The sequence below is a fragment of the Myxocyprinus asiaticus genome, chromosome 22 (assembly GCF_019703515.2).
Source record: "Myxocyprinus asiaticus isolate MX2 ecotype Aquarium Trade chromosome 22, UBuf_Myxa_2, whole genome shotgun sequence".
In the NCBI taxonomy this organism is placed as follows: domain Eukaryota; kingdom Metazoa; phylum Chordata; class Actinopteri; order Cypriniformes; family Catostomidae; genus Myxocyprinus; species Myxocyprinus asiaticus.
In genome coordinates this window covers 33,688,045-33,710,278 of record NC_059365.1, presented here as the reverse complement: position 1 = coordinate 33,710,278, position 22,234 = coordinate 33,688,045, and the positions used below count along the sequence as shown (strand labels likewise).

Below are 22,234 nucleotides of genomic sequence, written 5' to 3'. Positions count from 1 at the left end.
AACGTAAAGCAAGTTTTAAGAATGAAAATGATGTCAACAGGATTGATATGAATGTCTTAACTAAATTAATCAATAAAGACCAAGAACAAGGCAAGTCTGTGTTAACATAAGCTCATACCTTGATGTGTTTGTATGGAGGAGGTTTCTTGTCATTCTTTCTGTCCTCTTGTAGTTGTCTCATCTCCTTTTCGGCCTGCAGTTCCCGGAACCTGTCGGCTGCTTCATTTAAAGCTGAGATAAAAGGAAATAAACTATTCTTTAGACCAATTTGCTCACAACTGACCCTTTGCTAAACCCCGCCATAAAAGTGCTTCTGACCAATCCTATCTTAGCAATTGTTGTCATATGCCATTTCTCTGACAAGCGCTTGCTTTTTTCCAACGAGAGTCTATGGGGAGTAATGTGTGTTCGCACAGTTTTAAGCGGACAGAACACAACAGATAAATATGATTTAAAATGTCAATCTTCATTCCAGCCCACGTAAAAATATTATCAATTTCGTTTATGATAATATTTTGCCAAAAACTGCGCCATTCACTGCAATCTCCCGTTCATTCTTACGGTAAGTTCTGCAAAGCTTGTCAAAGAGAGCAACGGTAACCATGGGGAGCGGAGCTTAGGGAAGGGGCAATTTATTCTAGGTTTAACCCTTTAAGCTCCAAAGGTGTTTTTAAAGATTTCTTGTTTCAATGGCATGCCCAAAATTAAATTTTTAATGATCTAGATTATGATAAGAAAAATGCTTAATGCTTAAGAAACCGGTGGAAATTTTTTTTTAAACTTTTTTTCTGATTTGACATAATATATTTCAGGGTGTAAATAAGGTAGCTCCAAAAAACTACTTTTGTTTTGTTCCCGATCAAGTCACCTGTAACTGAGTAAAATTTTGTGTTGATACGATAAAGCAATAAAAAGTTAAAGCATTACCAAATTAATTTACCCTCATGTCCAAAAGCCTTTCCAAACAAATAAAACATAATAATCATACATAAGAACAAATTACACATGCAAATACAACAATGTTTAAAGGTATGCTCTCTCTCCAAAGTATGCAGGCATGAGTAACGAGATCTCATTCAGTTCCATTCTGTGTCATTTGAGCCATCATTGAGTCTGTGTCATGTACGTGGTGCCATCTCCTAGTGGCCATATGTAATTAAAGTGAACGATCCTCTCTGCCCATACTTGGATGACTTTCACCTCTGATTGCAGCGATGTGAATCCTAATACGATTGGTGTACAGTTCCATGATGCTGGACAATGTACTACATAATTTCCAATTAAGTTATCTGATCCAGGAAAGATAATGTGTTTTAGCCAGATAGAACATTATGTGCTGTGTGCAAATTGTACTTCATGTGGATTATATAATGACCTGTGCATCCGACTACTTTGTGATTAATTTGTGAAGTTATAAGCAAAACGCAGCTTATAAGCAACACCAGTTTACATGTAACATGTATGTCAAAGACATGTACTTAGCTATTGCAAGTAAAACATTCTACTCTCTGAGAGCTTTCCAACAACATGACACATGGCAATTTAATCAGTTTGATGTGTTTACCAACTACAATAATATGTACAGTGCAAAATGATTAAGAACGTTTCAAAATAGAACACTTTTGATTTGTCTGATAATTTCAAAGCACTTGTTCAGTTTTGGTCATAATACCTACATGCATTGTAAAGTACAGCATCTAAGCTTTAAAATGATACCTTCTTTGTGTTGGTCAAGACTGCAGTAATTCATATTTTGATAATTTTTAAATTCATTGTTATTTAAAGGGTTAAATAGTTTCTCCTATCACAGCTTACTATGTAGAGACAACTATAATTTAGCCATTTATAGGTTGATTTCCCTGATAAGTGTAAACAAGCTCTACATAGCTACATTGGCTCAACCAATGGTGTGAGTGTGGGGCGGGGCTATGAGTTTCATCAACCAATGGAAGACGGGGGTATCTTCAGGAAACCTGTTTGAAAATGTTTAAGACATGACATTTACATTTTCATTTGGTCACACTAGTGCCACAGAAGTGACACATTTCACCTTAAAACTAAAAGCCAATTATTAGAAAAACCACGTGGCTAATTCAGCAAGTGACCACAGGCAGAGGGTTCAACTACCTTTCTTATAGATGGCATCTGCACCCTTTCCCATTTTTTCCTTATTGTTGGCATCCCCCTCCATATATGGGAAACAGCGGGCCTGGTACGTCCACACGTAGTCTTTGGAGCCAAAGAAGTGCACAGGGAACTCCCCCACCTCATGCCTCATGCGGTTGATTTTCTCAGGAACGTTCTTTGGTTGAGTCACTTCAGCTGGCCACCACCTGGCACAATGATTCAGAAACGGGTCAACACACATCATCTAAATAATTTAAGGCACTTTCATTGTTTTTTGGGCAGCTGGTATTGTAGAAGCAACACTAACACACCTGTAGCGGCCCACTTTCACCCACAGGATATCCTTGTAGTGTGGTTTCTTTCCAGCTAGACAGTCATTACAGAACCAGCTGCCCTGGGGCATGTCAATGTTCAGACACTCGCGATGAAAGGCAGCAGGACAAGATTCACAGCAGAGAAGACTTCCTCCTACAGGGAAAGAGAGAGAGAAAAAACATGTGGCACTGACCCTTTGCTAAGCCCCACCTTCAGGTGTGTAATAGCTATTTAATGAGGCTTTCCTCTTTTCAGTTGACAGTGATAAGCTTTTGCCTCAATTTTAATTCAGTCTCCACAGTTTTTACTTTCATTATTTTGTAATTTAATAATATCTTCACTAAAAAACGACACTCTATAAAGCTTGTCTATGTGAGCAAAATAACCAAGGGGGGCAGAGCTTAGCAAAGGCTCTACTTTAATAAACAGCCCCCGAGACACATTTGCTCTGACCTCATAACTGACCCTAATAATAGTAAATAAAAATAAAGTAGAGTGAGAACTGCAATACACACCTTCAGAACACACAAAACACCAGCTGACATTAATGTGCTCATGGTTTTTGCATCCTTTGCGTGGGCTGAAGTGGTTAGGGCACAGGAAGCTGTTATTGGCCAATGGGATGCTGCCAGCAGCCATACAGTAGTCACTGGCATGGTAGGCCACAGGACAACGCACACAGCGGGTCAGACGGCCTGCGTAATAAACAAGTTATGATCACAAAATCAGCTGAAAAGTTACGAGGCTTTACCAGGGTGTAACAACCACTATAGCTACCCACAACCCCCGTTCTTTTGTTGAAAGTTGAACGTACAGATTTTACTAGATTTTGAAGGCGAAAAAAAAGACTTGATTTTAACAAATAGTAATTTGTGGGGCCTGGGTAGCTCAGCGAGTATTGACGCTGTCTACCACCCCTGGAGGGTGTGCTGAGTGACTCCAGCCAGGTGTCCTAAGCAACCAAATTGGCCCAGTTGCTAGGAAGGGTAGACTCACATGAGGAAACCTCCTCGTGGTCGCGATTAGTGGCTCTCGCTCTCAATGGGGCGTGTGGTAAGTTGTACGTGGATCGCAGAGAGTAGCAGGAGCCTCCACATTTTGGGAGTCTCCGCGGTGTCATGCACAACGAGCCACGTGATAAGATGCACGGATTGACTGTCTCAGAAGCAGAGGCAACTGAGACTTGTCCTCCGCCACCCAGATTGAGGTGAGTAAGTGCACCACCACGAGGACCTACTAAGTAGTGGGAATTGGGCATTCCAGATTGGGAGAAAAGGGGATAAAAAAAAAAAACAACTAAAAAAACAAACAAAAAAACAAATAGTAATTTGTTTGCTAAACAGAATCAATGGCCCTCATTTATGAAACGTCAACAGAATGAATTTGTCAATCGTACCTTCATTGTTGGGTTAGATTGTACAACAGCTTCCGCAAGAACGGTTTTACAAATGATTGACAGAAAATAATTCTGCCCAATGAGATCTGCACTTGTGAAAAGTGAATGATGGTTACCTTTAGAGATGCTCGGGTTGGCGGGGTTGGAGATGAAGCAGGCCAGACAAACATGCAGGGAGCAGCGGAAGCCGCGGTTCTGAGCAACAGTGGGGGAATGTTTCATGATGCATTCCATGTGATAAAACTTCCCACACACAGGGATCATACACCTCCTGACCTCCTTATCAGGCTTTTTACACACAAAACATGTGTGCACACCTACAGGATGATGGAAGCACAGGAAAGAGAGACAAATCAGAAACTTTGAAGTGTGGAGGTGTCCACTGTTCTATCATTGTTGAAATGAACTTCTTTGTAGAACAGGAATCCTAAAAGTAAAAAAAATAGTAGCATGACAAATACATTCACTTTGGGTGTGTCAAACTGTGCAAAGTTTGACATCACCGGTAAAAAGACATTGCATCTGATCTACCATATTTTAAATGTAAACAAGTGCACATGAAATTTGAGAGTTATGCCAAATGGAAAAATGTAAGTGAATGACAGAGGAGAAGTAACTAAAGATTTACATTACCATTCAGTGTTGGGCAAGATACTCAAACAATTTGGCAAGTTAAGCTACCAACTGCTTGAAAGAAAATGTTTACATTGGAAACGCATCAAAACTGTCAAAGACATCCATCTAGTGTATGTTTACATAGACCAACAATTAAAAATGGCACAGAATAAAATAGCTCTGCTACTGAAAAGCTACTCGACTTAAAACCTCGCTTCTGAGAAATGTAGTTAAGCTAATAGCTTTGCTACTTGTAGCAAATATACTGCTCATTACTGGTACTATTATAAGTATGTTGTAACAATGTTAGGAACAGAATAGAGGAGGTGAAGTAAATAACAATTTAAATGTCGGTCTGTTCCTTACACAAAGCGATCATATGACTTGTACCAAAAAAAAAAAAAGTAATCCACTACAAATCACTAACTACTTCTCTAAAATTATAATCAGATTACTTTACTGATAACTTCTTTGAAAAAAATAATCACAATACTAATTACTTTACTTTTAGGTTACTTTCTAAAACACTTGTCACAAAGTTTTTAGTTTTTCTGCTCAAATAAAAATAAAGTCTATTTTCTCCTTGTTCATTGTCGTACACCCTTCAGCTGTCAGAGAAATGCAAACAGACATATATATGAATATATGAATTCACATTGTATTACACAGAAATAATATATTTGTAACCAAAATAACGTCCTTAAAAGTAATTACTTTCATTGAAAGTCACTAACTGTAATCTGATTACAAGAATTTAAAATGTAATGCATTAAACTACTTTTTGCGCCTAAAAGTAATTATATTATAGTAACTAATTTGAACATACTTTGTAATCCAATTACAACCAACACTGCTTCAGAAGACCTGAAATTTAGCATGTGACTACTTTTATGTTTTTGTTTTTTTTCATTTTTCATTTTTGAAGTTAGAAAGCCCCTATTCCCATTCACTTCCAGTGTATGGAAAAGAGCACCAGTGACATTCTGCAAAATAACTCATTTGTGCTCAAAAGATGATGACAAAATTTTTATTTTTGGGTGAACTCTTCCTTTAAAATGAGCATATTACCATGCATGTTTGCGTTTGAAACTGGTGACTCACCTGTCTTACACTCTTGGCAGATATATCGGCCTTTTGGTGTCTCAGTGAGGCCGATACACTGCAGATGGAAGGCACCACAGCACTGGCCCTCACAGAGGAGCAGTTCACCTGTCTTCTCACATACCTACAGCACACAGCGCCACAACTGTTTTATACTGAAACCTGAGACACTTTGACATATACTTTATATAAATATGACTACACTCAGAAATCAAAAGGATTAAAGGTGATGAAGTGATATTGTCTAAATCTAATATATACCAGTATATCCAGCATTTGGTCTATATTGCATTTACCTGGCAGACGTTCTCCTTCAAAGATGCACCTCCGCCTCTCTCCCCTGATTTTCTATTGGTCGAGACTCCCGAGTCACCTGATATGGAATCATTGAATCCTGCACCAAAAACCTGAAAATAAAATAAAAAACTGAGATAAGCGGGTTTATCAGTGCAACTGCTATACTGATCCCTGCCTACACTAAAGTGGCTGACAGTCAGTTAAATACAAGTTAAGCACTATGGAGAGCATCCGTTCCATTATCACTGAAAATAATAATAATAATAATAATAAAAAAAAAAACATTGTACACAGAAGTTATTTGTTCATTTGTCCATTGAAAAACCCATATCGATCAACCACTAATATGAATAACTGGAGGGAGACATTGTTGTGGCTCTGTAAGGCTTTCTTTCTTCCGTGAAACACAAAAGGTATTTTTTCAAAATTTTGATTATACTGTATATTATACTTCATATACTTGGACATACTGGTAACATACTGATGAAAATGGTGAAATCTTGCAGCTAATAATGACCTCAGAGTTCAGGGACTCCTCGCCGTTGGTGTAAGGCTCCTTTGCAAGGGGTTTTGACGGACTGCTATGCTCTTCTTCTTCCAGTTGCGCCTGGCACACACTGGGTGTATCGTGTTGGACTGGGCACGATGTTCTTGTTTCACCTTCACTTTGCGCTTCCACTGAGGAGGAAAGTATGTTTATTAAAACATTGACAAACCACACTCAGACTTACTTGAGAACAGCAACAGCACAAGATGAGAATGGGTTCTTGCGTTTAAACACAGCTGGACAGAGCACGGATCACAAGACTTATTTTTTTAAGTTTCAAACTATGTTAAACTTGACACAGCAACTTAAAAACACTGTGTTTATGACGTGACGCAACCAAAGTGAGAGGCTCCAAAAGCACCCATATGACGTTTGTGTTCATTGATGCATCCTTTGAAAAGCCCACATAAGTCTATCATTATGGAAATAAACAATATTTTGCCTTTTAAAGCCAATTTTTGTTATCTGAACTATAATATTTATAATAAATATTATATTTATAATTCATTAAATATAACGGTAATTATTGAACCATTTTATATTGGAATATTGAGGGCCTTTCTCTGCAAATATTTAAATATTGTGACTAATTTATCTGCATAGTATGTAATTAATTTAATTAAAAATGTTAATCAATTGGCAGCCCTATTCCTAATACATTACAACAAAAAGAAAATCTCATGAAAAAAAATGCTAACCTGATACAGCAGATGGGGTTGATGGTGTAGGTCCAGGCACTTCCTGATTCTGTAAAAACATTACAAACTGTAGCATTGCTCAACAGGTTTGATAAAAATAGGTCTATTAATATTACTTATTTTTTTTCTTTCCCAGTTTGGAATGCCCAATTCCCAATGTACTTTTTTTTTCTTTTCTTTTTTTTCTTTTTTTTGGGGGATTTTTCCCCTTTTTCTCCCAATTTGGAATGCCCAATTCCCAATGCGCTCTAAGTCCTCGTGGTCGTGTAGTGATTCACCTCAGTCCGGGTGGCGGAGGACGAATCCCAATTGCCTCCACGTCTGAGACAGACAACCCGCGCATCTTATCACGTGGCTTGTTGAGCGCGTTGCCACGGAGCGCATGTGGAGGCTTCACGCCATCCACCGCGGCAACCACGCTCAATTCACCACGCGCCCACCGAGAACAAACCACATTATAGCGACCATGAGGAGGTTACCCCATGTGACTCTACCCTCCCTAGCAACCGGGCCAATTTGGTTGCTTACGAGACCTGGCTGGAGTCACTCAGCACACCCTGGGATTCGAACTAGCGAACTAGCGAACTCCAGGGGTGGTAGCCAGCGTATTTTACCACTACCCAGGCCCCCCCCCCAATGTACTTTTTAAGTCCTCGTGGTCGCGTAGTGATTCGCCTCAATCCGGGTGGCGGAGGACGAATCCCAGCTGCCTCCGCGTCTGAGACCGTCAACCCGCGCATCTTATCACGTGGCTTAATGAGCGAGTCGTCACAGTGACATAGTGCGTGTAGAGGCTTCATGCCATCCACCGCGGCATCCACGCTCTGCTCACCACACTCCCCACTGAGAACGAACCACATTATAGCGATCATGAGGAGATTACCCCATGTGACTCTATCCTCCCTAGCAACTGGGCCAATTTGGTTGCTTAGGAGACCTGGCTGGAGTCACTCAGCACACCCTGGATTCGAACTAGCGAACTCCAGGGGTGGTAGCCAGCGTCTTTACCACTGAGCTACCCAGGCCCCGTTAATATTAATTTTTAATGTCGGTGGATAACAAATATTGCATATAAAGTACATCTCAAAACAGTACCTTCAAATCTTTGAAACATGACTCCTCTGGGCTGTTATCTTGTGGGTTACTCTCCTGATTTAACAGAAGTGAGAAATGTAAAATACAAATAGAATTGCAGAAGCCAAAACATTTTATTATCGGGGTTCCCACACTTTGTGACAAATGAGTGTCCATGACTTTTTCATGACCTTACCAGTCTTTGTAACTACTGGATAAGGATTTTTAAGAATAATTTAAAATCAGACCAATTCGCTAATGAATCTGTGAACCGGTTCGATTCTTGGAAAAGTACTGATTCAAAATATCTATCTAGCCGATAGTAGAAAAGAGAATTGCTAGAAACATTTATATTCACTATAGAAATGTCCGTGACTTGTTATAGTTTGTTAATTTCCACCGTTTTAATATTCCCTTCATATTTCCAGGTTTTCTATGATCGTGGGAACCCTGCATTATTTTTCAAAACTCATACAGAGACCACTTATTTAACTCTCACCCCTTTCTTTAGGATCTTTGCAGAGTCCTCTTCAAAAGAGCAGTCTAGAACTTTATGTGCAGTCTTGCGTGGCCGCCTTCTCTCTGACAATGCTGCAAAAGCAATATAAGAAATGTTTACAGAGGGAGCTGACAGTTACAACTGCAGTGAGGAATCTAAAACTACACTGTAAATGCGACCTAGTGAGTAGGTAAAAGTGTAATTATATAAACTAGTTTAAATAAATTAATCTTGATGAGTATTTCGAACATTCTCTTTCTTTTGAGCTCATGAAACTGATACCTTTTAAGAAACATGAATTGTTTTATTGTTTTAAGTTTAATGAATTTGTCTCTTTAAATTTACAGGAACTTAAATGTCCAATTGAACTTAAAGATGCCCAGTAGCCTCTCAATCTGTATATGTCAAAAGATCAAGGAAAATTGGATTCTTCATGCCATGACCCCTTTAAGAAATGTCTATATTGCTTAACTCATTGAGCAATTGCTATGCTAATCAAAATATAGTGTTTCCAATCAACATGCATTGAGCACGCAAGCATTCACTGTCCTAGCTAATTTATAACGAAAAGAGATTAATTTAAGTTAATAAAGTCTAATTTGAGTTTGCTTAAATCAGTTAAGTTCCCTCTACTTGAAGTGTTCAAACTGAGATTACATGGTAATTTTAAATTCAGACAAAGAGTTAGATATAAAGTTCAGTGCAATCAAAATTTATTAGTTAGCTTACTCAGTATTTCAAGTTAAGAGCAATTATAATAATACATGTGTATACAAAATCAAAATATAAAAGTTCTACTAACTGATCATTTGAGTTTAACTTAAATGATGTAACTGATTACCTCAAATTTTTTGAGTTCTGCTCACTTATTAGAGTTTACAGTAAACACTTTCTTACCAGGTTTCTTTTCACACGACTGTTTGTTTAGCGAGGATCCCTTGCAGGATGCTGATAATGGTGTTAAAGGTAGGACGAGACCATCTGGTGGTTGTTTCTGCTCTTCTGGTGTGCACTGCTCTGAGGGTTTTTCAGGTGGTAAACTTAAAGCATCAGGTGCAATCTGTTCTAATGGTGTCTGTGCAGAGTTAGTGTTAGCGGTCCAAGATTCCTTCAGGAAAGGCATGGAAATACATTTTTCACATTCTCTTCCAAAGCAATACAGTTTGCACACTTACAATTCACACAAAACTGAAAATTCTGTCACCATTAACTCATCTTAATATATCATTAAAAACCTGAGTCAAATTTACTACATAGCTGCACAACTTTTGCACGTGGCAAAAACCTGCATCTTATTTGTTAACCACCGCAATCGTGTTTAAACAGGCGCAATCAGCGCTGAAACAGCACTGCGTCTTGAGTACTTAAAGTCAGTCATTCCTTTCCGCACAAACTGCCTACTTTTTATGTAAATTAGGCTCATTACAAATGCTCTCTATTCACACAACTCCATGCTATTTGCCTGCCGCAATTAATATTGCGTTATTACCGCCCGAGGAAAGCAGGTGGTAAACTGAATTTTTCTTTTTTACGAATTTTTAAGCACATTTTCTATTGATCTTGGCATTGGTAATTCATCAAATAATGATCAAATGATGTAGAAGAGTATTATAACTTGGTATATATCCAGATGCACAATGTTAAAGAGATGATTCAGGTGTCTGGATTACACTATTTGATGCTGTACAGTCCCGGAAGGGTGTGCCAGATCCTGGTGGTCTGCTACATTCTCCGCTATATAGCTCTCAAAACCACCCGCATGATCGGAACTGCGCCCTGCAAATTTTAAGGCCGTGTTTGTGCTGTTGCGTGATCTACTTTAGTAAATTGGGCACTAAACCAGCAGGAATGTTTATTTTGGGAATGCAAAAATAATATTTGCTGTGGTCTCCCATACACCGCATTAGGAGGTTACCCCGTTCCAAACCCAAAAATATGAAAAGGGTCCATTAGCTTACCGTTTTAGAGGCCTCTGAGTTTTTCCTCGTTTTCTTCTGTGAAGAAAATATCTGTTCGTATTCTTCACTGCATTCAATCAGTCTCTTACTTGGTTTTCGAAGTCTTTTGTTTTCTGAGACTGGAAATATTTCAAATTAACTGAGTTCAACATAAAATATTTATTACATTTTTAACTTTCGAGACTTTACCTAATATTCCAAAAGATTTACCTGAACCATCTTTTTGATCTGGGGTATCAGAATGAGTTTCTTGAACACTATCTTTGAAGCCTCCATTTAGCTCTGTGGAAACCTTCACTACATCCTGATTCAGAACAACCGGATCGCTCTTCGGCTTGGTGCTTTTCTCAATGGCAGACTCAAATGTTTGCCATCGCTTTTTAGGAGCAACCTTGGAGATGGTGCCCTTGCCACAGACATCAGGAACAGCATCAGTGCAAGAGGTAGAAAGATCCCCTAACAGAGGCAAACCATTTTCAAGTGCATCAAAACCTCCTGATGAGTTCTGCTTCTTCACTGGAGAGTGTAAATTGTTCCCTCCCTCATGTTTCTGTGTCTCCTTTTTTGCTGCTGATTTCGGCTTGGCCTTGCTCTGTTTAGAGCTGTTTGGTGTTGATGTCTTTCCCTGCTGACTATTCTGATCCACAACATTGTTCCATTCCTTTTCACAAAGCACCTCAGTAGATGTGTCCTCTCCAGAGGGGATGAGAGAAGGTTCTTCCCTGATGAGAGATGATGGAGAGGTGGGAGGGAGTGTTAAAGGTTTCCCATCCTTCTCTCGGCTGTCGTGAAGGTCCTTGAGGAGCATTAGGAAAGTGCTGAATTTGTAATTTGCATCTGCACGGAGCAAAGGCTCTCCTGAACTGCATTCCTCTTTGACAAGAGACCTGAAAGAAAGCTCCTTCATATCTTGGAAAGTGTCCATGGGAGAGGTTGAGGGAGATGGGGTGGATGAAGATGATATGTCAGAGAATACATTCTCATTTTTGAATTTATCAGAATTGATTTGGGATTCAGTGACTTCTGACTTGGGACCTTTATATTTGCCTTTAAGTTGAGGTCCATTCTGAATGCCATTTCTCTCTTTTTGGATTCTCTTAAATTTAAGAAGTGTTGGGTTTTGTGGTGTGTTTGGGGATGATGTATCTGTGGAATCTTCTGTGGTGTTTGTTTTGACCTGCCAATGCTGCTTTGAGATCTCAGGATGGTCATTTGGTGATGTACAGTTGTTGTGAAAATCTATGTGGTGTTCCTCAGTACACGGTGAGGGAGATTTTGGCTCCTGACTTGAGTGTTCAACGTCTTTCTCTTCAGTTTCTTCGCTGGTGGCAAGTGCTCTTGACATTAATCCACTGCTGGCAGGTAGATAGAATGAGTGCATGGCAAAAGACCCATCAGACAACTCTGGGGAACTGCTTTCCTTCTGTCTAGATTTTGTAGCCCTCAGTGTTTTGTCTTTGGGCGTTGACTTCTTTAGCTTGCTGTTTGTTATGCATTTTGAACCAGACTCTGCCTTTTTCACTGGCTTGTCCAAGCTAGCTTTTTTTGTCTTTTTACTTGGCTGTTCTTTCTTGGGTTTAGTGCTCAATTCTTTTACCACCTCTTTTTGTGGTGATTCCTCTGAACGTTTGGGGCACAGAATCCTTGGTACAGAGTCAATATCTGAATACGGACTATCTACAGGGTCGGGTTTGTGCTTTACAGCCGCTTTAGAGGGTTTGTTGCTGTCTGATGAAGGGTTTGACAATAATTTTGAGAAAAGGCTGTTGCTTGTTTTCACAGGAGTTTTTACTGTTAAGCTATACTTCTTAGCAGTAGGCTTCTTTTTGCTTCCAGTGCTGGGTTTTGTTATGCTCTTGATGGATGGATCCAGTCCATTGGACAAAAGTGAGCTTGATGTGGATAGTTTAATAGACGTCGGGCAAGAGGGACTTTTAGGTGCCTTGTCTTCTGAAATAGGTGTGTGTACATCCCGAATGAAAGTTAATGGAGGCTCACTATTTAATCGTTTGGACAAAGCTGCTTCTGCCTCCGAGACACTAGCTTTCCATGATGGCATTAGACGCTTAGGAACCTGTAGACCAACAAAGGAACTTTACCAACCATTCTACCAAAAAACATGTATGTGATTTGAAGAGAAGCACTTATTGTTCAACACATGATCATAACAAACATGTTTTAGCTTTACCGTGTATTTGTAATCTTTATCCTTCTGTCTTCCTCTCCGTCTCAGTACAGGGAGTTTGTCAAATTCATGACCTCCTTCAAAAGGAACAGTGGCTTTTGCTGGGACCCACGCTTGGTCTATGATTTCCCCAAACATCCTGACATAATAAAGACGGCATGGCCGACGACTGGGATCTGCAAGAAAAGGTCATATGACATGATCTAGAAGCCTGACCTCCAGAATCATTCTGTGACAACATGACAACAATGGGTTGTTGTAACATATATCAAGAGTTGTGCATCATGCATTATATGCTGCTAACTATTTTTAGAACAAAACATTAACTTTCTTGAACGTGAATGTGACAAGGAAATAATGTCTGCATTTTGTGTTGTCACTGTCAGCAAAACTATCCTGGAAATACAATGTCTCACCACTTAACATTCAGGTTAGTTTATCACATATCCATAGTTGGATTCTACAGTAGTTGCAGCTGTGCATAAAAAGTCCAAATTATAAGTGACAAGAGAATTAGTTTTTGCAACAACAACAACAACTGCTTGTAACAGCAAAGCAAAGTCACATTAGACTAAACATATGTCCCTGAAATCATTACTGTGGTTCTAAAATTAGAAATTCATTATTAACAGTCTTACAAGGGCTACCATAGCAAAAGCAATCACCTTTCATTTTGGTGTGGACTTCAGTCAGTGGATCAGTGGTTACGTGACAAGGCCACCAGGGTCTACGGTTGAATTTGGCCCACACAACATCTCCAATAGTGTATTTTATCCCAGGGAGCTGCTTCTTCTTCGGGCTGTTGGACTTGGGTTCAAATAAAAAAAGTTGTCATTTAGAATAAAATAAAAAAACATTAATTAAAAATTAATTACATGAGTAAAATGCTTTCTCTAGTAGCCTGGTTGTTTGATTAGGCTACCCTTTTAACATTTATGACACTCTAACCATTGCAAAAATCTGTTTGGGGGCGGTAGCCTACCTGCAACTCACACATGTGATTGAAATACAGGCCAAGTGCATGCTATTGTTTTTTTATTTTTATGTGACAAAGCGCAAGTTCAGATCAGTTTAAAAAAAAAAAAAAAAAAACGTATGAACCAACTAGCACTTAGCATATACACCTCTGTAGATGTTGCCTTTGGAAAAAAGCGAGCTTATCATAGTTAAAGATTAATGTGAAACTGTGATTAAAGAGGTTATTAGCTTAAAGTAAAGTAATACAACTGACCTACTTTCACTTCAAAGTTGCAAACAATTGGACAATACCTACTATAAATAAAAATGTCTCAACCTCCATGTAGCAAATCTGATGTTGATTGATTGGTGATAGTTGTTTTTGAGGCACCATGTCATTACTATGTTGTTATTAATACTATACTACATATTAGCATATTATATTACCTAATGTCCGATTGACAAAAGTAGTCATCCTGCCTAATGTCAGTTACAAAATCTAGACCCATCTACCCCCTTTTTAAAGTATAATGCACATTTCTGTTTTCACATACTGTAGCAAATTTGGCTCAAATGCTGTGTAAAATAAGTGTTCATTTAAATTCAGCCATTTTGTGTGCATGTTATTGGCTAGTTTTAAATTGTATTAGAATATACATGTAATAGATTCTCATTCGTGGACAACATTATGCTCTTACGTGTAAGGTACCCTATTTCCATGTTATGAATTCCCCCTATAACAATGTTATACACCAACAAATCTAGGGATGTCCCGATACCATTTTTTGGAGAATGTGTATGAGTACCGATAAGGAATTATTGGTGCTCGTTGATACCTGTTTTGTTTTTTTTTATATTCAACAATGTAAATATTTTATCAAAGTGGTGTCTAAATAAACTAATTCCTTAAAACTTTAATCAAATGAAAATAGAACATTTAATTTTCAACATAATATATTGTATTATTTTGATCAAATGAAAAGCTTTTATACAGAACCTCAACATTATGGTTATATATCAAATAAAGTACTGCATTACAGAGCATCACAGCTGTGCGATATTGCTTAAAATAAAATAATTACTGGTTCATTATTATTATTCTTATTAATAGTAGAAGTAGTAGTAGTACAGTGTATTTCTGTCATACTTTTTTCCATTTAAATTGTGCTTTTATTTTGGCCGAAGCTTTTATTTTGGAGTGAAGACCTTTCCGTTTCTGTGTGTTTTGACAGTAGCTTCTCACCTCATGAAAAGCAGGTCGCTACGTGATTCAGTGTGATTATTAAACCGCAAAAGGCTGCTATTTCATTAAATACATACGTAGTCTGTGTGTGCTGCGCGCTTCATAGTGAATAAGCACTCTGCACGCTTGGGGAATGACATTCGTATGGTATCGGTTTTTGGTATCGAAGCATATTTACGAGTACAAATACATGAGTTTGGTATAGAACCCGATTCTGATACCAGTATCGGTATCGAGACAACCCTAAGCAAAATATTAAGTCTGGTGAATATATGAGATCTTACAGGATTTGAGTGGGAGTCACTGGGTGAACTTGTTCTTTTAGTGAGACCAGAGTTGAATATTGAAGCATAATTCCCAGTGCTGGGCAGATCGCAGTCACTGTCTGAATAATCATCCATACTGTCAAAATCCTCCATCATGACTTCAACAGGCAAATGTGAGGGACTAGCAGGAGGGTTGGACTTCAACATATTTTTAGCAACAGGGTTACAACTTCCATGTTTGTTTTTACTTAGGTCCAGCCTGTGGCCACGCAGGGCCTTTGTAGTTGCCAGATCTCGTTTCTGGGATTTCTTTGACGAATCTTTAAAAGGTGCCACTGCATCTCCCCTTTCATAATCATCATCATTATAATCATCATCATCATCATCATCATCATCCTTACTGTCCCCGCTGTCAAACAGCGTTGACTCGAAATGCAAAAACCCATTTGGGATGGATGGAAAGTGTTCCAAGCTGTCCGAGCTTACAGGTGAGAAACCATTTTTGTCCAGATCCTGAATAGTAGTCGTGACAGTGTTTCCTTGGGAATTGGGCGTGTGGTAGAGGCCTATCCCAAACTCACTGCCGCCAATTGGATTGTGCATTAGCAATTTATTCCGCCCACGAAAGTTCTTATCCTGCAAACTCACATCTGCATGATTCACCATGCTGGTCAGATCCTGAAGTCTTCTCAGCGGGCTGTAGGTGGAGGTGGATTCTCTCTGATCGTACGAAAACGAAGATGCAGAGAGCTTGAAATGCATGGCAGACCCGTGGTCCTCCTGTCGCTTCGTGCTCTGGTGTCCACAGGAGCTGATGCGGCTATCAAGTGCCTTGGTCTCCTGTGGATTGCCATGACACTCCGAGCCATCCCTGCCAGCAGCCACTTTGTATGACTGATTCATGCTGTCATGGCTCCATCCTGTGACAAAATAAACAGAGAAATGCTCTTGAAAGATCTTCCAAGTGGCAGGTTTATAGTGTGGAAGCTGGAAAATGGTGATTTAACGCAAAAACAATTAATGCAATAAGTAAAACATTGAACTGCTCTTGATGGATGGCACCAGAAACAGAAAAATACAGTGTAATAGAAAAACACTAACACTGAACCACCGGCATGAGCATGCTATATGGCAACCCTAGTAGGCCGTCATGTCAAGAATCCCTCAAGACAAAGATAGAGATCTTAAAAAACTCAGTATAAATCACTCTGTCGAGCCAGTATGTCAAAGACACTTCGATATGCCCCCACTGGCCTGTTTCAAGATGACCTTTTGGTGCGAATTTGGTGTGAAAACGCTGGCAAAGTAGGTTACATTATGATCATGTGCCATTAACAGTTCCCATACAGTAAAGTCACCCACGACGATAAGGACCGAATAACGCAGCAAATACAAAAGGTACAGGACAGGAATTGCCGTTTTCTTACCATTTACGTCTCGGTCACGACAAAACCACCGGAAAGCCCTTGAAATTCGAGCATGCCGCGTTACTTTTGGTCAATTTGTGAAAGCGGATCTGCAAAATCCCAGCAGCATTTGCACCAGTAGGCCCGGCCTCGGCACACATTTCTCTCTCCCTCTCCACTCGCCAACATAAGAAAATAGAGACTACTAAATGAACGAGACTGAAACCGGATGGCTGTCACTCTCCACCGAAGCATCTACCTCGTGCTAACGTCATTGCATCGAAAGCACATTTCTCAGCGGCCACGATTTCTAATGAAATACATGATTGTTTGCCCCGCTTGCTGAGTGCCCCTGCTTGTGTGTGCGTTAAAACAAGCCCTGATCTGACTGCCTGTGTGTGTGTGTGTGCGCGCGTGTGTGTGAGTGTGTGTGTGTGTGTGTGTGTGTGTGTGTGTGTGTGTGTGTGTGTGTGTGTGCTGGTGAGAGGGACCAATCGGCACAGCACACCCAACCCCCAGTCTGTATACATTCATATCCACTTAACACGATTCACTGTTTCCCAGGTAGATATCGTGCACTAAATGATTGTGAGCGAAGTGCGTGCAAAAGCACGCGCAAGTTTGTCTCAAATGAATCGTGCATACAGTAAAAAGTATGTGCATGAAACGACACGACAGTGAGCATTTGCTTTTAACCCTAACGCCATTTGTCTCCTTGTCCTAACAAAGGCGTAACTTCCTCCATTTTAGAGAGACGGCTCGCGCTAGCCGACAAAGCGGTGAAGTCACACGAGAGGGGAAAACTGTGTATTTATTGGTCTCGTTTTAAAAGGAACACGCACTGACATGCTTCTTTTTCTCTATGTTTGCGCATTTCGTGGGTGGTTAGAAATTAGGCCATCATGCCACGCTCAAGTGTAACATGTCAGAGATACTTCAACCTCCATTGTTGCACGAGAAAAAATGCAACTCGGTGACTGGCCTACCTTACGATTTCCCGCATTTGTACTAACGACATGTTCTAATCGGCTGACTTTCACTTTGATAAGTCAGTCGTGTGTTATGGTTCGGCGTTCAGTGTTTCTATATAAACTGATTTGAAATCAGAACAAAGACAGTAGGAGAAGGTCCATGCACGCGCCACGTATTGAATCACAGTCGTTGATACGGGACCCCTTTTTCTAGATTAGTGTAACTCATTGGCATTTAAGACAATATTTCTAATCAAATAAATTGATCAGTCCTTCTGTTGGTAAAACATATGTCGGCAGAAAAACACTGGAATTGCTCTGGTACAGTATTTACTTACCTTATAATAACCAGTTTTCCTTTTGGTCAATGCAAATAATTGTGCATTCATAATATTTTAGCACACATTTCAAGAACACCGGCTATTGAACCATATATTGTAAATGTTATTAGCATGTGCCATCCGACAATTGAATAGTTACAGTCATAATCATAATAGGTATTTTCATACCAATTTACTGGATCTTTTATGCAAATAATACTTTTTTGTGAGGAAATTTATTTGATCAGTTTTCCAACACAAATCTAATTTTTGGAGTGATACTTCTTTATTTATTTTGTATTTTTTAGCATATCAGGTGTATTAAATTACACAAAACTGTGATTTGTTTTTGCCCAGCGGTAAACAAAACAAAATGTGTAGCAAAATGGTATTTTAGATTTGATCACTGATCGGCATGACTAATTAGTGTGGAAGTGAACACATTTGCTGATATAAACTTACTAACAGTTATGTTTACAAGAGCTTCATTAAAGGGCATTGTTATGCTGTCACTGAAATAAGAGAATTGATTTTCTTTTTAATCAAAAATCCACATTATCCTCAAAGGGCACCAGACAATTCATAAATACAACAACAACAAAAAAGAGGCAAATATACTAATAGGACATTACAAACATAGCACTTTCACATACACATCAGTTGAACAAGGTAAAAATGCTGTGTCCTAAAATCTGGAGTGAAACAGGCCATGTGTATTTCAAGCATTAACTTTACATCAAAAGCATTAAGTAAAAGAATCAATGTATAACAACACACATTTAGTCCTTTCTACATCTCACGAGAGCAAATTCTAAGGACCAAAAAGATTAATATCTGTTTCAGTACTGTAACTTTATTTCACAAATCTACCATCATGCACATCTGTACAATAGGATAACATACGACATAGTGAGAAAGGTGATGCTAATGGTCTTTGAAAAAACAATGCACAAAAGGATCAACTGAATAACACTGGCACGTACACACGTGAGTTAAACTGACAAATTCCAACTTTTTTCTTTCTGTCACTTTGGACATGCAGCCTGTCTTCACTCATTAGTGTCTTTCTCCTTTACAGTGGCTTCGCACAAGGCCCTCTTCTGCATCATGGTGTAAGGGAATGGTGCACCATTGCAAGCGCTATAGTCCAGTTTGTTTAGTCTTGCCAGAGTCTTGATGCTGCCTGGGGGCCTACCTGGGCTCACCTTGTAGCCTGCGGCTTTGGTGGTGCCCAGTGGCCTTCCTGGGCTGGTTTTAAAACCCGCTGCTCTGGTGGTCCCGGGTGGTCGTCCTGTACTTGTCCTGTAGCCAGCAGACTTAGTGGTACCCGAGGGCCTGCCTCGACGTCCGGACTTTCCGGGGCCTTTCTTTTTCTTGGAGCCCTCTGGTACCTCGGCACCCCTCATTCGAACGGTTTGGGAGTGAAATTGATTTTGGGAGTCTTTCATCTGGCAAGACATGGGCTTGATCAGGCCCTGTGGCAAGGGGGGCAAGTTTGGGAGTGGCAGTTGAAGCGAGGGAGGTGGGGCAGAGGGGTAAAATTTATTGGATTGTGAGCTGCACAACTCAAAGTGACTGGCCGGGTGTTGCCCATCATCCCCAATGCTACCCAGACCGTAGTCATTGCTGTTGCTGGCTACTTGGTGCATCATTTTCTGTTAAAACAGATACATTTAAAAACATTAATAGCATGAATGTTAATGGAAACGATATGTAAATAAACTACTTCATTGTGTTGAAACATAACAAGAGGATATAAAGCATTTCAAAATATGTTTGTTTAAACATCATGCATCTACAAAACTGAAAATGGATTGAAAATCGAATACAGTCCTGCACAAATAACTAGTGTAAGTTAATGCAGAGGGAGGAGTAACGCACATGATTGTTACAAACTATGGAAACAATTACACTTGAAGTAGGTCGCATCACTTTACTGCTAGATACATAGACACGAGGTCTCTTCACGAAATGAGGAATATCGCTTATGTAAACCCATCGTTGTCCTGTTATTTAATATGCTACACTTAGTATTTCTTTCTTCGTCTGCGCTATTGTTTACAGATTCGATTGTTTGTTACTGCAATTAAAACTCAAGTAAATATAAAACAGATACAAATATACGTTAAATATTGGAATGAAGCTCCGTATTATGAAGGATAAAGAAACTACTGTACCTCATCTGGAACGCGGATCACGGAATGCAAAGGGTTAAATATGAAACAGATATATTTTCCATCCTTGAAACCAAAAGCATAATGTTATTTACGCAGGAATATAGCCATATTAAACCGCACGTGATTTCCTTCCTAAAGGATCGTATTAATAGTGGATTGTGGAATAATTATTTTCCCCTGAACCGCTGAGGTTTAAAGCTGAAAAGCGGCCATTTTCACTATAAAAAAATAAATAAATAAAATAGTAAGAATAGCTAATACGCATGCGCCAGCTGCTGGTGGGAATGTATACTGCCTTTGGTGTAGGCCCACACGATACTTTTGTTGTGGTTGCGTTATTTATGCATGCATGTACAGTATATTTGTTGCTGACATTTCTTATTTTGCATGTGTACACGTGTAGCCTATATTTTGGCCTGATGGCATATGATTTCATTAGGTTCGATGAATCTATATAATCGTAACAGTAGGCCTACTTGTCTTGATAACAAACTCATAATAGTAAGTGTAATAAGTAGGTGAACATAAACCATCCTTCTTCGATAACACGTTTTATTTCCAAAGGCACCTAAACCCTTATCCTCCTCGAACATTCTCTCAGCTGAGGAATAAATGTATGTTAGCCTACATGATATACTGTAGGCTACAAATATAATATACATATAAAGTTCATAATAATAACAGTAATAATGAAAATTATAATGTTATTATTTTTATTAGTAGTAGTAGTAGAAGTAGTAGTGGCAGCATTAGCCCTATTAAAGTATACAATGGGGCTAAAGGTACACCTAAAGGTGATATGCTTTTTTTTTTTTTTTAAGATTAATAAGGCAAAAAACATTCATTTTTATTGAATATTGATGGAGCAACATAATTTGTTGCGAAAATAAATTATAACGGAAGGTTGTGTTCAATTAAAATTATTTTTAAAAAAAATATTTACTTATTTATTTAAGGTAACTAGGGTGCCTTTTACCCCACACTTGGGGTAAAAGGCCCCGAAGGGGGTTATAGTGATAAAGTGTAAATAAAGGGACAATAGTTATAGGGCAAAATGTGTCAACTTAAGCAAATACTTATGAGACAGCAAGATGCCTTTTTTTTTTAGTAACAAATTAATAGAATGCTTATTCAAAATAACCATTTCAGAAACGGGTTAACCAGTTGTTGTTGTTGTTGTTGTTGTTGTTTTTAATCACAATCAGCATTTCACAACATCTCAAGTACAAATATATCTCCATTGTGATTGTATCAGTCAATGTGAACCCAGTTTGGACATTTTTCATAACAGATCTATTCACCCCATTTAAGAAAAACAATGTGATTTATGCAACAATGCGGCTTTTTACCCTAAATACTACCCTTTCACTTATGGGACCAGGCCCTTAATCTAGAACAGGTACTTTAGGGATAATTCCCGTAGATAGATAGATCCAGCCCTGTATGGGACAATTATTTAAAAGGATTCAACCACCTTGAACAAAATTGTAAATGACAAATAAGTCTTTTGTCTCAAAATAAATGTGTTAAGGATTCTCATTGGCTACAAACATTTGCAACATTTAAAAAAAAAAAAAAAAAAAAAAAATATGAGACCAAATTACCTATACATTTGCCGTGTATAGTGACGAACTATACTGGAAAGTACTGTTGTAGTTTTAGTTGCTGTTTAGTGTTTTGGGAGAAAGTAAAATCAAAAGTGCCCTTTACCCCTGGGGAGCTTTACCCCCATTGTACCCTAAATATGAAGTTAATAATAATAACAACAGTAATAATTAGAATGTTATTATTATTAGTAGTAGTGGTAGTAGCAGCAGCATTAGGCCTATTAAAGTAGGCCTAATTAAAGTAATTTTTATGACTATGTAAAATAACTTCTTTAGAGTTCCTTTTTTTTTTTTTTTTTTTTAAGGAATTATTCAATATCTAGCAAGAAATGCGCAGTAAACGAGCTAAATTTGGTGTGGCATTGCATTCTTGGTAATACCTCATAGCCTATCCATATCAAAATCACCTCGCAAACTATCCGAGAAAATCTAACATTATTTTTAGAGCGGTTCTCAAAATACAAAAGCATAACTG

At 38.8% G+C, this 22,234-nt stretch overlaps 2 protein-coding genes across 2 annotated transcripts in view; both read right to left on the bottom strand.

The window, feature by feature from the left end:
* LOC127413112 (histone-lysine N-methyltransferase, H3 lysine-36 specific-like) overlaps positions 1 to 17,091 on the bottom strand; it is a 30,699-nt gene extending 13,608 nt beyond the window's left edge. The window contains exons 1-18 of the mRNA XM_051649981.1: positions 16,706 to 17,091; positions 15,297 to 16,198; positions 13,478 to 13,619; positions 12,816 to 12,988; positions 10,838 to 12,701; positions 10,628 to 10,746; positions 9,567 to 9,777; positions 8,670 to 8,761; positions 8,192 to 8,245; positions 7,097 to 7,145; positions 6,369 to 6,529; positions 5,851 to 5,961; positions 5,555 to 5,678; positions 3,955 to 4,155; positions 2,958 to 3,137; positions 2,439 to 2,595; positions 2,128 to 2,333; positions 119 to 231 (exon numbers count right to left, since the gene is read on the bottom strand). Of these exons, the coding sequence (XP_051505941.1) occupies positions 119 to 231; positions 2,128 to 2,333; positions 2,439 to 2,595; positions 2,958 to 3,137; positions 3,955 to 4,155; positions 5,555 to 5,678; positions 5,851 to 5,961; positions 6,369 to 6,529; positions 7,097 to 7,145; positions 8,192 to 8,245; positions 8,670 to 8,761; positions 9,567 to 9,777; positions 10,628 to 10,746; positions 10,838 to 12,701; positions 12,816 to 12,988; positions 13,478 to 13,619; positions 15,297 to 16,181 (4,842 nt within the window). The 5' untranslated portion in view covers positions 16,182 to 16,198; positions 16,706 to 17,091. The remainder of the gene's footprint in view (positions 1 to 118; positions 232 to 2,127; positions 2,334 to 2,438; positions 2,596 to 2,957; positions 3,138 to 3,954; positions 4,156 to 5,554; positions 5,679 to 5,850; positions 5,962 to 6,368; positions 6,530 to 7,096; positions 7,146 to 8,191; positions 8,246 to 8,669; positions 8,762 to 9,566; positions 9,778 to 10,627; positions 10,747 to 10,837; positions 12,702 to 12,815; positions 12,989 to 13,477; positions 13,620 to 15,296; positions 16,199 to 16,705) is intronic.
* A 1,402-nt stretch (positions 17,092 to 18,493) lies between these two features.
* LOC127413129 (UPF0461 protein C5orf24 homolog) lies at positions 18,494 to 20,365 on the bottom strand. The gene is made up of 2 exons (XM_051650013.1): positions 20,153 to 20,365; positions 18,494 to 19,630 (listed from the first exon to the last, which is right to left on the bottom strand). The coding sequence occupies exon 2, from the start codon at positions 19,625 to 19,627 to the stop codon at positions 19,025 to 19,027; it is 603 nt and encodes a 200-aa protein (XP_051505973.1). The 5' UTR covers positions 19,628 to 19,630; positions 20,153 to 20,365; the 3' UTR covers positions 18,494 to 19,024.
* Positions 20,366 to 22,234: the final 1,869 nt, after the last annotated feature.